This window comes from Paroedura picta, chromosome 1 (assembly GCF_049243985.1).
Source record: "Paroedura picta isolate Pp20150507F chromosome 1, Ppicta_v3.0, whole genome shotgun sequence".
Taxonomy (NCBI): Eukaryota; Metazoa; Chordata; class Lepidosauria; order Squamata; family Gekkonidae; genus Paroedura; species Paroedura picta.
In genome coordinates this window covers 5,472,793-5,489,982 of record NC_135369.1, presented here as the reverse complement: position 1 = coordinate 5,489,982, position 17,190 = coordinate 5,472,793, and the positions used below count along the sequence as shown (strand labels likewise).

Here is a 17,190-nt window from a genome sequence, read left to right as displayed (position 1 = left end):
CGCCCCTTCTTCCTCCCCCAGAGGCCGAGCGCCCCGGCCTCCTTCTGGCTTCTGGCCGGGACGAAGGAAGCAGCCACAGTTTTGGATAAAAGACAGGTGTCTGGGCTTTGAAAACGATCTAAATTACAGCCTTTCTGTAATACTCCGTCAAACTTTATTGGTGTCATTCAGACCAAGTTGTATAGAATCAGGATCTCTCCTTCCCTCCTGCTTGCTTCTTTCTTATCTTCTCTCTCCTAACCTGGAGGTTGACAACCCAGCTGCTCGAACTCCCCCCCCCCCCCAAAAAAAAAGAAAGATGTTCCTGCATAGATTTTCTCTGAGAATCAGATCGCCCACTCTGTCTTCCAGTCCGTCTCCAGGGGCCCTGGGACTATGCCGCAGGTCTAGGCAAACCCAGGACGGCAGGACAATGGAATATGTTTCTACATCATCTGCGACAATCTGATTCTTGCTAATTTGGGAGGCCCTTCCTGACCCCAAGATTTCCAGAGCCGGAGTGGTATGGTATTTATGAATGGCGGACTCTAATCTGGAGAAACGGAGGAGTTCGATTCTCCTCCACTCTCCCTCCACACGCAGCCAGCTAGGCGGGCTTGATCCGGTCACAGTTCTCTGAGAAAGGTTCTCTCAGAGCAGTCCTCTCAGAGCTCTCTCAGCCCCTCAGCGTCTGTGGAAGGGAGAGGAAGTGTTTGGAAGCCGCTGTGCAGAGTGAAGAGCGGGGTTTAAAAAAAAATCTTCAAGGGAAGAGAGCACCTTATGGGTTAACCCTTCCACAGGTGAACATCACGCAAGCAGATCCACGTCGGAGGACGACTGGGGGACAGCTCGGAGACCAGCGGCCCACCTTCGGCGTCTCCTGTCTTCCCAAGCCCCTCATTATGCAGCGTTGGCCTTCAGCATTAACGGTGCCATCGAATGGCCCGCCGGAATAATTCACCTCTCCCGGCTGCCGGCCGGCCTGGCGCATCCTTCTGTCGGAGAGAGCCCTTCAGATGATCGATATGCCTCCTTTCACCAAAAAGGGGTGGGGGTCGGGAGGGAGAAGACCCTCCCCAGAGGAAACTTGAGCTTTCTCGAAGTGGAGACTCGGGTCTTCGGAAGGAAAAGCGCGCCGGCCCCACCCTGCGTTCCCTCCCCCTCTCCGTCTGCCCGCCCGGCCGCCCGAGGTTGCCTAGCGGGAAGGGTTTTCGTTTTAAAAGCAAAATGGGAAAAGCTGCCAAAAGTATCATTAAGGCCGTACGTGACGGGATCTGGGCGTGGGGAGGAGAAAGGGAGGCTCTCCTCCGGGAGAGCATGAATATTCACGAGCGCGCTCAGCGGATGCCGCCAGAGGCCCATCACTTAGCGCAAGGTTGACGGCCCAACCTGTCAAGGTGACTCCTGAGATAATGTCGGAGGAGGATCCTGCCAAGGAAGCAAGGAGGCTCCAAGCACGGGGGGGGGGGGGGGGGAAGCACGGCCTCTGTAGAGTCAAGACTCTCAAGGTGGGACTGCCAGCTGGGGCGGGGTGGCGTCGGGGAGTTACAGAACCGCTCAAAGTTCAGGATCTTAAAAAGCTGTGGTGGCCCTGTCAGATCTTGGAAACTGGGCAGGGTTAGCTCCGGTTAGGAAGACCATCAAGGAGTCCCAGGGTAGCTGAGCAGAGGCAGGCGAGGGCAGACGGCATCTGTTTGGTGTAGTGGTTAGGAGAGCCAGTTTGGTGTAGTGGTTAGGGGTGCGGACTTCTAATCTGGCATGCCAGGTTCGATTCTGCGCTCCCCCACATGCAGCCAGCTGGGTGACCTTGGGCTCCCCACAGCACTGATAAAACTGTTCTGACCGAGCAGGAATCTCAGGGCTCTCTCAGCCTCACCCACCCCATAGGGTGTCTGTTGTGGGGAGGGGAATGGGAAGGTGACTGTAAGTACCTTTGAGCCTCTTTCGGGTAGAGAAAAGCAGCATATAACAGCCAACTCTTCTTCACTAATCTCAGGGCTCTCTCAGCCTGACCTCCCTCACAGGGTGTCTGTTGTGGGGAGAGGAAAGGGAAGGCGACTGTAAGCAGCTTTGAGCCTCCTTCAGGTAGGGAAAAGCGGCATATAAGAACCAACTCTTCTTCTTCTTCTTGTTCATCCCCTGCTTTGACCTGGCTGGCCAAGGCCACCTGATCTCATCCGATCTTGGAAGCTAGGCAGGGTCAGCGCTGGTTAGGGTGTGGCGGAGAAGACCATCAAGAAGTCCCGGGTTGCTACGCAGAGGCAGGCCGATGGCAATCCACCTCTGAATAATGAGACTGAAGCAGCCTGGGGCATTTAGGGCACAGCCCCTCGCCTCAGCCCCTCAGGAACCCCTGCAGGGCTGTGGGATCTTTTCCCCTTGAACTCTACTAAGAGGACAGCACAGAATCCCTCCTCTTGGTCCCTCCTCTTTGCCCTGAACCCAGCTTTGGTGGGTTCGGGACAGAGAGCCAGTTTGGGGTAGTGGTTAGGAACTGCGGACTCCGATCTGGAGAGGTGGGTTTCATTCCCCACTCCTCCACATGCAGCCAGCCGGGTGACCTTGGGCTAGTCGCAGCCCTGATAAAGCTGTGACTATCTCAGAGCTCTCTCAGCCTCCCCTCCCTCACAGGGAGTCTGTTGTGGGGTGAGAAGGAAAGGCGGTTGTCAGTCACTTGCACACTCCTTAGAGCAGTGAAAAGCTGGGTGCAAAAACCAACTCTTCTTTCATCGTTTTAAAAGAACTCTCCGGTTCATCTCAGATCCCGACTTCGGAGGGGACACTCCGGTCTCCCTGCCCCCCTCCAAAAGGCAAGCTGCGTCCCATCGTGTCCGGGCCAGACTTTATTGGGAGCCAGACGGGAAGAGCTTCCAAATAATCCGAATGATTCAACGTGAACGTCCTGGACCGCTCCGTCTTCCTGAGGTGACCTTTAAGAGCAACAAAATCCAGAAAAGGGCAGGAGGGAGGGTGAAGCAGTGGGGGGAGTTAGCATCTTCTTCCAGCGAGGTCCCAAATCTGTCGACGGCTCTTACACGGACTGGTTCATTCTGTCCATCAGCTGGTGCTGGATTTTCTCAGGGAGGCCTGGGTTGGTGAAGTAGTCTGAAACGAGAGCAGCAGAGGAAGCTGAAACAGTTGGGAAAGAGGGGCTCGCTTGGGGCGGGAGGGGGATGCCCCTGCTGCACATGTAAAGGGTCCCCAGTTCAATGCTGTATGTTCCTGCTAACGTGATGGGCAAGGGATGGGGTAGTAGTCAACAGATCCAGGCTGGGAAATAATTTCATACAGTCCCCAAGAGGCCCGTGAACCCCTTTCCCTTCCTCTCCCCCCAAAAAGACATCCGGGGAGGCAGGCAAGGCTGAGAGAGCCCTAAGAGAACTGGCTGCATGTGGAGGAGCAGGGAATCAAACACAGCTCTCCAGATTAGAGTCTGCCGCTCTTTAACCACTGCACCCTGCAGGGGCTCAAAGCAGCCATTTTTTTTCCAGGGGGACCAAACGTGGTTGTCTAGAGAGCAGTTGTACTGGGGAAGACCTCTGCCTGAGACCCTGGAGAGCTGCTGACCCTCTGAGCAGAGCTAACTGACCTCCAGGGATCTGTGGTCCACTACAGCAGGGGTAGACAACCTGTGGTCCTCCAGATGTTCATGGACTACAATTCCCATGAGCCCCTGCCAGCAAACGCTGGCAGGGGCTCATGGGAATTGTAGTCCATGAACATCTGGAGGACCACAGGTTGACTATCCCTGCACTTCAGTATAAGACGGCATCTTGTGTTAGTGTGAATGCCCAGCCAGGAAACGGGAAGGACAAGGAGACGTAGGGGGAACTCCTACGTCTCTCCTGTCTTCGCTCCCCTTCCGGATGACATGTTCTAACTTCTGCCCGTCGGCTCCCTGTGTGTCTTGCCGGTGGCCCGAATTCTCGCCTTGTGGCTTTATTTCTTTTTTACAATGTTTGTTTTCTCTCTCTCTCTCTCTCTCTCTCTCTCTCTTTCTCTCTTTTGCACACACATCCTTCTTGTTCTTCATCTCTGAAAGGTGAATTGTTCCAAAGACAAGATCTGGGAGGCTCTCGTTCCCCACCAGTCTGCAAGGTGTCGATTTGTAGGAGAGCGGCAGCTCGCCTGCAGGTTCCGGGCTGATAGTAGGGGATGTTTTGCTTTTGTGATGCTCCTGACTGTTTCGTGGCCAAGCCCAGGCATCGTTTTAAGAATTTGGGGGGGAGTTTTGTTCAGCCAGGCTGTCTTTGTCATTGGTTCTTGCCTCCCATTGTCAGAGCACGCGAGATCTGCAGGGTGCCTGATTGAACAATATAAAGAGTGTCCTGCAGGGGGGGACAGAAGGGAGGAAGAAGAAGAAGAAGAGTTGGTTCTTATATGCCGCTTTTCCCTACCCGAAGGAGGCTCAAATCGGCTTACAGTCGCCTTCCCTTCCTCTCCCCACAACAGACTCCCTGTTGGGTGGGTGAGGCTGAGAGAGCCCTGAGATTCCTGCTCGGTCAGAACAGTTTTATCAGTGCCGTGGCGAGCCCAAGGTCACCCAGCTGGTTGCATGTGGGGGAGTGCAGAATCGAACCCGGCATGCCAGATTAGAAGTCCACACTCCTAACCACTACACCAAACTGGCTCTCCACTACACCAAACTGCAGGGATGCAAATTTAGCATAGTTAGATCAAGAATTTCCTGATATTTCTTTTTTAAATATCTCCTATAGCATCCTGATTGGCTCACTGGGAGACTTCCTGCTCCTTTGAGCACATTTAGGAGTTTAAGGAAGGCAAATGCAACCTCGGGCATCCAATGCCTCTGTTTTTTCTGTTGTGGATCCTGCTGAATTCAGATGGATTTGAACTTGGGTCTTCCTCTACCCTGCCCCCCATTGAAACAGAAAAGTGTTCTGCACTTGATCGGGGAAGCTCAGAGCGAGGAGGGAAGGCAAACACAGCAGGAATCTCTTTCTTTTTTTGAAGGGGGGGAGGGAGGATTGGAGACTGCAGGGGAATAAATCCAAGAGGCAAATCTCTCCTGAGAGAAGTTAGGGCTTCTGGAGCGCAGTCACTTCAAGACAAGCCTTGGGACCAGGAAGTCTTTGAACTGACTCCCTGGCCAATCAGGGAAGACTGCTTTGCTCCAAGGCACGAAGAAGGGAGTTAATTTGCAAAAAGCAAAAATCTGCACACTTCCTGATACCGGTTTTCAAATAAAGGTAAAGGTAAAGGTATCCCCTGTGCAAGCACCGAGTCATGTCTGACCCTTGGGGTGACGCCCTCTAGCGTTTTCATGGCAGACTCAATACGGGGTGGTTTGCCAGTGCCTTCCCCAGTCATGACCGTTTACCCCCCAGCAGCAAGCTGGGTACTCATTTTACCAACCTCGGAAGGATGGAAGTCTGAATCAACCTTGAGCCGGCTGCTGGGATTGAACTCCCAGCCTCATGGGCAAAGCTTTCAGACAGCTGCCTTACCACTCTGCGCCACAAGAGGCTCTACGGTTTTCAAATACTGAGTGTTATATCCACTTCTGGATATTGCGGGGGAAAGGTAGGATCACTCCAGATCAATCATGCATGTTGCAGAGGGAAAATTTAAAACGCCCCAAATCAAAACGGAAACCAAATTCAGTGTAGACGGGAGGTATTCATTCAAACTGGGAGTGGGTAAAAACCCCCATGCAGACTACACCCAGGAGAGGTCATGGCGGGCGCTGTGGTGCCCACAGATGCACGTTGGGGACCCCCGGTCTACTGATCATAGGAGATTAAACCGAGTTCTCACCAGCAGCAAACTCTTGTATTTTCTCCGGCCTATGCAGCAAGACTTCCCTAGGAAAAAAAATAACAAAAGGTTGGAGAGGAGAGCAGCCACCTTTCCTTTCCTGTTCATTTCGTCCGCTCGTGTCAACGGCAGGGAAGACAAATTGGTAAATTACCTCTGTCTTTTGGGGAATCGATAAGCCAATTAGTGGCGGCGGAGAAATGTTTCATTTACATCTGGATCCAGCTTGGGGGGCAACGGGATGGGGAGGGGACGGAACCGTTTTGCATTAACCAGAAACTACGGCCGCGACAGAGCCGAGGAAATATTTATAACAATTAAAACGACCTTCCCCCCCCCCCTCCGGAATTACACGGTTGCTTCATCGGGGATCGATAAAGCAATTAATAAAGATCGGAGAAACCAAACTTAGCCAGGGGGTGGAAGAAACCGGAGAAAAGTTGATGACGGTGAAGGCATATGGCCCCATGAAAGCTTGGGAATTAAGGATGTCGTTTCGGCAATCCGTAACCGGCAGGCCTTGAACCCGAGACTGGTGGAGCTGCTAGAATCTACATTTTCTCCAAGCAGACTGATCTTTGTCGTCTGGAGAGCAGCTGAAATGGCGGGAGATCTCCAGGCCCCACCTGGAGGTTGGGAACCCCATGGCAATTGAAGATTTGCTTGGCTGGCTTTCTTTTTTTTTTTTTTAACGTTGCTTCAACAGCAGCTTCCTCCGCAGCACAAGACTTTGCAGGTAAGCCACAGCAGCCATTTTGTGGCTGGCTCCGCCTCCTCCGGCCGCCATTTTGTTGCAGCGCCTCCCCATGCTGTGTCAGAATTCCAAGGGGCCCACAGGCTCAAAAAGGTCAGGGACCCCCCTTGTTAAGGTGCCGCCAGGCAGGTTTTCCTCAAACCGCGTTAGAGTTTGTTGAACGGCACAGAACCATCCCGCCGTGCCTCAAAAGCACTGCTTCTCTGCATTGACATTTAAAAAATAATTAATCAGAATTTATAAGACCCCCCTTGGGTGAAGATCCTACCTGAGAAACCCTGACAAAAGCAGTTCCACCTCTTTATGGGTCCGAAGGTATTTCTCATTCTCGATCTTGGTGTTTATCTGGTCGCCAAATTAGATGGGGAAAGGAGAGGTCAAAAAGCGGAATTTAAAATGCGCAAAGAAATGCACATCACCCACGTGAGACCGTATCGGGCCCTTCCGTCCCTAATCTTATGCATGTGAATAAATTTTGGTGTTTTTTAGCCGCATCTGAGGTACGGTGGGGTCCTAAAAGAATTTGAACCTAAGGAACAATGTCAGTGATGGAATGTCAACAAATATTGCAGGTTGTTTGAGAGCAGCTGGGTCAAGGGGAAAAGGAAATGCCGTCCTATAAGAACTGTTCCCTGTCATACAATGGCCTAAACCCAGGTGCCATCAGGAGGTCCGCTGGAGGGGGGGCATTGTCTATGCAGGGGTGGCCGAACTGTGGCTTTTTCGATGTCCATGAACTACAATTCCCATGAGCCCCTGCCGTGTGCTGGCAGGGGCTCATGGGAATTGTAGTCCATGGACATGTGGAGAGCCACAGTTTGACTACCCCTGGTATATGGCCAGGGAGGTATTGTGTGGTGCTTGGAGGAAGGTATTGCATAGCAATAGCTTCATTCAGCATTTGTGTGTGTGTGTGTGGGGGGGGGGGGACACAACAGCCAAAATACCTTTGGGGAGCTCTGCTGTTTGACTCAAGAATCTGGCAATCCAAGGTAGAATGCCCCTAAATGTGGAAGTTTCGCATGGGTAGGATGTCTGAGCACTGTTGATGCACTTCAATGTGTCTAAATTTCCCCCCCCAAAATCCACCTGAGCGCATGGCCGCCATTGTACGTTGCGGTCATGAGCCACATGAGTACATTAAACGTCGAGCGCCAAGAACAACCTCTGTCTTCCCCTGAAGCTATGAACAGCAGGCTGTTCTGGAGGATCGTGGCATCTGAGGTTGTATCCAGCGTTGCTGCAAGTCTCTGTTGCAGGCACATATTTTAGGTTAAGTGGAAGAGGTGCATTCATGTTCATGTTCAAATCAGTGTGGGCAAAATGCAGGAAACGGGGTAGCCAGCGGCTACCGGCTGGTAAGTACTTCTTAAAGAAAAGTAGAATTAGCCGGATTCAGCTATGCCCTAATTCACCACCCTACCCCCGATCTCTTAGAGAATAGGATCCAAGAGAGCCAAGTTCGAATCCTCACAGTGTCCTAAAAGCTTGCTGGGTGACCTGGGGCCTGTCACAGACTCTCAGTCTCAATTCAATTCCTCACAGGGTTGTTGTTGGGTTGAGGCAGAGGAGAGGGGAACGGAGTTAGATCCCTGATGGGGAGAAAGGCAGGACACGAAGGAAGAAAAATTGAAATAAATAATGTTGCCACAGCTTTCTTCGGCTCGCACTTGGGGGCGGGGCAAAGTGGTATCTCCAAAGCTGGAGTTGAACCCAGTGCCAGCGAAGGTAAACAGTTCCCCCATCGGGGATTTGCACCTATGCAGTGAAGAAGAAAAGGAGGTGTTTCTTATTCCCCGCTTTTCACTTCCCGAAGGAGTCTCAAAGTGACTTCCAGTCTTCTTCCCTTCCTCTCCCCGTCTCAGGCATCCTGTGAGGTAGCTGGACCTGAGAGAGCTCTGAGAGAAACAGCTCGGTGAGAACAGCACTCTGAGGGCTGTGACTAGCCCAAGGTCACCCAGCTGGCTGCACGTGGAGGAGCGGGGAATGAAACCCGGCTCGCCAGATTAGAAGAGGCCACTCTTAACCACAACGCCCCGCTGTCTTATGGGAAAGTGGGTTTCTCTCCATATTGGGTCTCTAACCTACAAAGAGGACCGCATGGCATCAAAACTGGCCCCTGGATAACAGAAATCAACAACGGCTCATGCCCTGAGCGTCAGATTGATGGGGTCGCACTGGGCCCCATCAAGCCTCCACGGATGCTGGGAGCTACAGACCCTGAACACCCCTCTTAGTGAGTAGGGGATGGCTGGGTGGCACCCATGCCAGCCACTAACAACCTAACCCCAGACACCGCTGACCCGAGGTTGGGCATGGGGGGCTGCTCCCCACAATGTCATGCCGAACCGCCACCTGGTGCAGAACCCTGTGGCCTTCCTTTCCCATGGGTGTCGGTGTAGGCCCCCTCCCCTGACCCCCAACAGCCACAATTCCCCCATGCCACCTTCCTGACAGCGGGGACGAGTCGAGGGAGAAACAGGCAGTGAGTTCTGATTCTTCTAATGTCAAGCTGGTTGTCATGTTTAAAACGTTTGGACTCCTGTTTTGTTTCCTGGTTTACTGTAAGTCGCCCTCAGCCCTTGAGGTAGGGCGGCATATCAATCTGAAAATTAAAAACAATCCTCCCCGGGCGTGACCCCCAAAACCTCCAGGAATTTCCCAGCCCGGAGTTGGCATCCCAACTTCCATGATGAGCAGCTAGAGGGGTAGTCAAACTGCGGCCCTCCAGATGTCCATGGACTACAATTCCCAGGAGCCCCCTGCCAGCGTTTGCTGGCAGGGGGTCCTGGGAATTGTAGTCCATGGACATCTGGAGGGCCGCAGTTTGACTACCCCTGCGCTAGACATTTGATGGTGTTAGGAAATCTTAATCTTCTTGTGCACTTTGCTGGGGAGGAGGGAGGAGGAAATTCCCATGGGCGTTCCGGCATGTAAAATTGGTGCTCTGATAAGGTTGCCAACCTCCAGGGGGAGGCTGCTTGGGAGAGCAGATCTTATGGCAGTATAGCAAGCAGATGTCTTTCCCTTCACCCTTCCCACACTCCACCCCCCAAAAATTCTCAAGAAAGAAGGTTGGTTTTTATACCCCATTTTTCCCTACCAAAAAGAGTCTCAAAGCGGCTTCCAATCGCCTTCCCTTCCTCTCCCCACGACAGACACCCTGTGAGGTAAGTGGGGCTCAGAGAGCTCTGACAGAACTGCTCCGTGAGAGCAGTTCTAGCATGACTGTGACTAGCCCACCGTCACCCAGCTGGCAGCCCTACGCTGAAACACATGAAATGGGCGTACGGAACAATACAGACAAACATTTGACCAGTGCCCAAATGACTCCGTGCTTCACGGAGTGAAAGAGAGAAAACCCCCTCCAAACCATGCCATGAAATAAATCGGGCGACAGATCCAGGGTAGGAAACTCCTAGAGATTTGGGGGATGAAGTTTGGGGAGGATCGGGACCTCAATGGGGTGCAAGGCCACAAAGTCCCCCCTCCCAAGCAGCCCTTTTCTCCAGGGGAACTGCTCTCTGTAGTCTGGAGGTGAGCTGGAATTTCTGGGGATCCCCCAGGTCTCACCTGGAGGCTGGCATCCCTACAAAAAGAATTTAAGATAATCGTTGGGTCAGTTCTAATCTCTCCCCCCCCCCCCTCTCCCCCTCTCTCTCTGTCTTTAGGGATGGGCTGGAGTCCTCCCAGAATTACCGCTGATCTTCAAACAATAGAAACTGCTTATTTCTTCTTATTCCACTTCTGGAGAAAATGACCGAAAGGGAAGGGGGGCTGCACGGACGGTCTACCCTGCCGAGCTCCCATCCCCGCCTAAATCTCACCCTCTCTGGCTCCCCCCTCAAATCTCCAGGGATCGCCAAACCCGGAGTTGGCATCCCTGTCCCCCTCCGTCTTTTAAACCTGGCCTCGGCTGGAAGGGAGTCCGGCCGGAAGCGTGCATGCGTTCAAACAACAGATTGCAAGAAAGAAAGAAAAAGCCAAAAGCCGCCACCGAGGAATGCCTCTTCCTGCAAATCGTAAAATGGCTTGCAGGATTTGGGGCATTGGCCCAGAAGTCGCCTGTTTATGCAGAGAGCCGGGGGCACAGCTGTGCAACCTGTGATTCTGGGATGGGGAGGTTCTGGGGGGGATCAGAGCTCTGCCACCGTCCCTTTTGCTCCGACCCACCTTGAAGTCCAGGAGTTTCATCCGCTGGCTGCCACTGAGGGCCCCTATGTCCAGCATCTCCTGCCCGGAGCCCAGGTCGACCATCTTGCCGGTCCTGGCTGGCTTTGCAGCCTGCTGTTTGCATCGCCATGGCGACGGTTGCTAGCCACTGCCTCGGCCTTGCCCGCCAAGCAGGCAGAGGCCTTCCGAGCAGCCGGGTGGTACGGCCCTCTCCGGCTTTGGCCAGGGGTCCCCCCTGTGAGCATTCCTGCTCTGGAGGAAGCCGGAGGGGGATAGGAAGGAGGGGCCCACCCCCATTTTCAGCACCACGCCTGGCCTGAAAGAAAAAATCTAAAGACACACACTGTGGCATGTTTGCAAAGTTATATTTCTGCTTGCTCACGCCTGGTTGGAAGCCCAATTTCTGCTTGCAGTTTGGGGGGGGGGGGACAGGTTTGCCTCTAGGAATAGGGATGCCAACCTCCAGGGGGCACCTGGAGGTTGCACGATATTGCAGTATGACCATAGGGTAAGGTGAGCAGATTTTAACATTGGTAAAGCGGGACTGCATTGACCGGGGGGGGGGGTGTTCTTGATTAAAAATTTGGCCTGTATGGAGCAACAAAAAGTTTCATAGAACGCAAAAATAGTATTGTAATATATATATATATATATTTTAATTTCAACATAAGTACAATTTGCCAGGTACCCCCAGATGTCCCTCCAAAAGTGGGACAATCTGGTCACCTTACCACAGGGGGGGGGCAGGTCCCCCTGAGGCCACTGGTGGGGGGGCTGGAGGGTAGGTTTTCCAGATCTAGGCTGGGAACTGCTGGAGATTTGCAGATGGAGCCTGGGGAGGGCTTGGGACCTACTCCATTGAGCAGGCTTCCTCCGTGCTTGCCCCCAGAATGAACAGACAGGCAGAATGAAAGAAGAACAGTTAGACAGTTAGCACGCTCTCTTTTCTCTCCTGTTCTTGTAAGCAGCCTGGTGCTGCGGCCTCTTGCGTAGTCAAACTCTGCCAGTGCATTTTCCCAGGAAGAAATGGCATCTTTGGAGGAAGAATTTCACAGACCTTGCAGAGCTCTTTGGTCTCTCCAAACCCTGCCCTCCTCCGGCTGCACCCCAAAATCTGCAGGAATTTTCCAGCTTGAAGCCTTACCTCTCCCATACTTAGAATTCATTCATTCATTCATTCATTCATTCATTCATTCATTCATTCATTCATTCATTCATTCATTCATTCATTCATTCATTCGAAGATTTTTATACCGCAGTTCCCAGCAAGCTGGCTCACGGCAATTCGCAATAAAAATGTATCCTATAGATTCAAATGGGCAGCCGTGTTGGTCTGAAGCAGCACAATCAAATCAGAGTCCAGAAAGCACCTTTAAGACCAACAAAGATTTATTCAAGGCGTGAGCTTTCGAGGGCAAGCACCCTTCGTCAGAATAAATCTTTGTTGGTCTTATAGGTGCTACTGGACTCTGATGTTAATGTTTCCTATAAAGCAACATAATCTAGAATTCATATGGCAATACAATTTCCCACAATACATAGCAGATAACATGGCGGTAAAAATATAAACTATAAAACTCCTCCCCAATCTCTCAGAGCCATTGGAGCCGGTATGGATTACAATCATGGCAGTTGGTGATGGAAAACCAGGCGGTAGATCGCCCAGCCGCTCCGGACTCAGACTAATACCAAGCCCTGGAATGGGGGGGGGGGGGATCTGATCTCATACACCGGAATCTCCATCTGGCTTCAACCAAATCCCAGGAGGAACAGCTCCATCTTGCAGGCCCAGCAGAACCCAGAGAGCTCCATCTTGCAGGCCCAGCAGAACCCAGAGAGCTCCATCTTGCAGGCCCAGTGTAACCCAGAGAGCTCCATCAGGGCCCACAGCAATTCTGGGAACTCATTCCACCAGGTAGAGGCCAGGACCGAAAAGGCCCTGGCCCGGGTTGAGGCCAGGTGTGCTTCCTGCACGGTCTTAGAATTCGGCAGTCCAAATCTCATTACCTTGCTTCTTGCATGTCAGTTGATTGCACTAATTTCTGCCGTGTGGTCTATCTTGAGAAACAATGTAAATAAACAGATCTTTTTTTGCAGATCTTGGTTGGTTGGAGATCAGTACCAAGTCCTGGAGACCTCCAGACCGTACCTGGAGGTTGGCAATGCAATTCACTGAATGTTTGGATCTAAGCATCTTCTTTGTCAGAACTGAAATCGCAGCCAGAATGTACCAATATTAAGTTTTCAGCCTCTGTTTAGAAATCTGCATAAATGGAGAACCCAACATCTCCTGAGGAAGCCTGTTCTACTGAGGAACCGCTCTGACTGTCAGGAACTTCTTCCGGCTGTTTAGATGGAATTTAGAATCATAGAGTTGGAAGGGACCTCCTGGGTCATCTAGTCCAACCCCCTGCACTATGCAGGACACTCACAAACCTATTGCTCATCTACTGCCTGGTGGGCTTTAACTGAAGATGCTGGAAATTGAACCTGGGACCTTCTGCATGCCAAGCAGAAGCTATACCCCTCCGCCCCCCTTGGCTTATCACGGTGAGGCTTTACTACAAAGCCTCATCGCCTTCCAAATATACTTTGTACGTGCTCAAGAGATCCTTTTGCTCCTCTTATCTCATGCCCCTGGGGACTCTTCCCAGCCTTGTACTCAGCCCCTGGGGTGTCCATTGAATTGTCAACCCCAACCTGGGAAATTCCTGGGCATCTGGGCCTAGACAGGATAGGATTTGGGGAAGGGAGGGACCATGTGCTTCATGCTTCCAAGCAGACATCCTCTCCAGGGGAGCTGATTCCCAGTCCAGAGGTCCGTTGTAAATTGCAGGAGGTCTCCAGGCCCCACCTGGAAACTGGCAACCAGAGGTGTCCAAGCAGAACCTGCCTGGGGGAGATCTTGTTTTGCTTTTCTCCCTCCCGAGCAGCATGAATCTTCCCCACCTCCAGCGATGATGACGATGATGGTCTTTTTGTTCTACCTGAAGGGTAGGATTTTCTTCCCCGCGAACGTCAGAGAGAAATATTTCCTCCCAAGGTTCTAATTAAAAGGCGAAAGGGAGCCCAAAATAGCAGGCTGCAAAGGCCGCCGTCTCAGAGTCGATTTGTGCTCCGTTGACTTTCAGGCGGGGATTTCTGTGAGCGGACGACCTTCGGAAGGAGCCAAAGGGAGGCCGGCACTGGGCGAAACCAAGAGCAGTCAGCTTTGCCCATGGAGCTCTGCCCATGGAGCTGTTTCTTGGTCTCTGGTCCAAGATCTGAGCTAGGGTTGGGAAATTCCTGGAGATTTGGGTTGGGGAGGGGGGAGCTTGGGGAGGACAAAGACTCCATAAATACAATGCCTTATTTCCCACCCTCCCAAGCAGCCCTGTTCTCCAGGGGAATTGATCTCTGTGGTCTGGAGATGAGCTGGAAGTCAGGGGGATCCCCAGGCCCCACCTGGAGGCTGGCATCCCTACAAAAATGAATTTATGACAACCTTTAGGTCAGTTCTGATCTCTCTCTCTTTTGCCCCACTCCTTTGTCTTTAGGGGTGGCCTGGAGATCTCCCAGAATATTACAACTCCTCTCCAAAAAAACATAAAGCGCTTCTATTTTTTTTTTATCCTGCTGCAATTCCGGGGGATCCTTGGGACCCACTTGGAAGCTGATTGGGGGGAAGTTTTCTAGATCCAGGTTGGGGAATTCCTGGAGATGTGGGGAGGAGAGGGGCCTCATGGGGTACGGTGTCATATTTTCCACCCTCCAAAGGAGCCCATTTTCTCCAGTGGAATGGATCTGTATAATCTGGAAGGAAGTTATAATTTTTTTTTGGAGGGGGTGGCAGCTTGAATGCCCACGCATGCTTCTACCCCAAATTAAACTTTATTCAGATTTCAGGGAGCCACTTGGTCCCACCTGAATCTACATAAGTAATTGTTGCCAAGTCCAGATTGTGAATTCCCTGGAGTTTGGGGCTTGGACCTCAGAGAAGGCACAATTTTGGGAAGGGAAAGACTTCGGTGTAACAGGGGGAGACCTCCCGCCCTCCCCTGGAGGATGGCAACCCTTGTTCTTCGCTTGCCGGTCGAGGACGGCCTCCTCCCTCCCCCCAGCCCCAACTACAGCAGCGGAAAGCCGCTCAACGCACGCCGTGGGAGGTGAGCTTGGAAAAATATTATAATTATCTGCTGACGAGCGGGGGCAGCCGTGGCACCACTGCACAATGGCACACTGCGCCTTTGGGGGGGATCGGCCGCCCACAGGCCCCCGGTATTCGTTTGGCAAAGGAGGGGCGAGCCACACGGTGCATGAACCCAGGCGACCTGAGATGTCCCTGGACTATCGCGGCATGCTGGATGGACGTCTTGGGTGTGGATGCCGTCGAAGAGCACCATGGGTGAATTCGTTAGCTCAACGAGCACGCATGCCACTGCCTTTCAGCCAAAGCGCTTCACAAAGCGTCCGATGAAGGAATAAAAAATGGGTTAGCTGGAGAGCGGCTGCCAGTCTGAGTAGGCAATACTGAAACCCTGGAGAGTGGCTGCCAGTCTGAGTAGGCAATACTGAGACCCTGGAGAGGAGCTGCCAGTCTGAGTGGGCAATACTGAGACCTTGGAGAGTGGCTGCCAGTCTGAGTAGGCAATACTGAGACCCTGGAGAGCGGCTGCCAGTCTGAGTAGGCAATACCAAGACTGGAGAGCGGCTGCCAGTCTGAGTAGGCAATACTGAGACCCTGGAGAGCGGCTGCCAGTCTGAGTAGGCAATACTGAGATTCTGGAGAGCGGCTGCCAGTCTGAGTAGGCAATACTGAGACACTGTAGAGCAGCTGCCGGTCTGAGAAGGCAATACTGAGACTCTGGAGAGGAGCTGGCAGTCTGAGTAGGCAATACTAAGACCCTGGAGAGCGGCTCCCAGTCTGAGTAGGCAATATTCAGACTCTGGACAGTGGCTGCCAGTCTGAGTAGGCAATACCAAGACTCTGGAGAGGAGCTGCCAGTCTGAGTAGGCAATACTGAGACTCTGGAGAGCGGCTGCCAGTCTGAGTAGGCAATACTGAGATCCCGGAGAGCAGCTGCCAGTCTGAGTAGGCAATACTGAGACACTGGAGAGGAGCTGCCAGTCTGAGTAGGCAATATTGAGATTTTGGAGAGTGGCTGCCAGTTTGAGTAGGCAATACTGAGACTCTGGAAAGCAGCTGCCAGTCTTAGGCAACACTGACACCCTGGAGAGAGTGGCTGCCAGTCTGAGTAGGCAATACTGAGGCGCTCCTTAAACATTGCCTTGGTCCATCAAGATCAGTATTGCATACTCTGACTGGCAGTGTTTCCAGGGTCTCAGGCAAAGGTCTTTCCCATCCCCTCCTGCCTGGTCCTTTCAACTGGAGATGCCGGGGATTGAACTGGGGACCTTCAGCATGCCAAGCAGAGGCTCTGCCCCTGAACCACAACCCTTTCCTACCCTTTGTACCACCCAGGCCCGTATTGTCAACTGACTGGCACCAGCTCTCCAGGGGCTCAGGCTGAGATTGTGCTTCAGAGTGGCGGCCTCTAATCTGGAGGGCCAGGTTTGAATCCCCACTCCTCCTCCACATGCAGTCAGCTGGGTGGCCTCGGGCCTGCCACAGTTCTCTCAGAGCTCTCTTGGCCCCACCTACCTCACGGGATTTCTGTTGTGGGGAGTGTTGGATCTGTGGGTTCAGCAATCACTGGGAGTTCATTTCAGCTTTTTATCGACCCCGGCTCAAAGGTTCAAAGGACCCAAACTGAACTGCAAACAAAAAAACCCTGAAAATGCCAACATATATACAGGGTTTAAAGGGCCCCCCTTTTCCCCCAGGGAGCGCTATTGGTCAATTCCTGCACAAACTCACTGGATCCAGCTGCCGGGTGTTGATCAATCGTGATATCAGGATTACTGCCTTGCATATCAAGTTCGCGTCCTCGGTTGGTCTACAGCAGGGGAAGTAAACTGCGGCCCTCCAGATGTCCATGGACTAGAATTCCCAGGAGCCCCTGCCAGCATTCGCTGGCAGGGGCTCCTGGGAATTGTAGTCCATGGACATCTGGAGGGCCGCAGTTTGACTACCCCTGGTCTACAGGCATGCCACGTTTTGGGACTCCTTTGGGTAGTGAGCAGCTGGATCTAAAAACCAACTCTGCTTCGTCTCAAACCAGTACACCATTGCAGAATTGCCTTCCTCAACCGGGGAAGAAAGTTATTTCGAAGGAGGCCCCTGCATTGTAGCCTTGCCTTGAGTCACAGTTACTGATTTTAAAGCTATTTCATCCGGGGCCAACTTTGAGAAATTGCTGCCGATTAGTTCCAAGTCCGGGGTCGTTATGCGATGTGCAGTGTGTTTGTTTGACCGCCCGAAGAAGGCCATTTGGCCGAAAAGCTTGCTGTCAGGGTCACGTGTGGTCCCTGTTTGAGAATAATGAACAATTTTACTTCGTTTTGAGACTACTCATCAAGTTTGCAGATGACATCAAATTGGGAGGACTGGCAAATACTCCGGAAGA

General features: G+C 52.4%; 1 protein-coding gene across 1 annotated transcript; it reads right to left on the bottom strand.

The window, feature by feature from the left end:
- Window positions 1-2,804: 2,804 nt before the first annotated feature.
- Window positions 2,805-10,836, bottom strand: RIIAD1 (regulatory subunit of type II PKA R-subunit domain containing 1). The gene is made up of 4 exons (XM_077320571.1): window positions 10,685-10,836; window positions 6,780-6,856; window positions 5,758-5,804; window positions 2,805-3,084 (listed from the first exon to the last, which is right to left on the bottom strand). Exons 1-4 carry the CDS (start codon window positions 10,766-10,768, stop codon window positions 3,011-3,013), a joined length of 282 nt encoding a protein of 93 aa, XP_077176686.1. The 5' UTR covers window positions 10,769-10,836; the 3' UTR covers window positions 2,805-3,010.
- Between the last annotated feature and the right edge of the window lie 6,354 nt (window positions 10,837-17,190).

Excerpts from the sequence above, each read along its gene's own strand:
- RIIAD1 (XM_077320571.1), bottom strand. The coding sequence starts at position 10,768 with ATGGTCGACCTGGGCTCCGGGCAGGAGATGCTGGACATAGGGGCCCTC. Across the intron at positions 5,805-6,779 it reads CTTTTGTCAGGGTTTCTCAG|GGAAGTCTTGCTGCATAGGC; the intron begins GTAGGATCTTCA and ends TTTTTTTCCTAG. Across the intron at positions 3,085-5,757 it reads AATACAAGAGTTTGCTGCTG|ACTACTTCACCAACCCAGGC; the intron begins GTGAGAACTCGG and ends CTCTCGTTTCAG.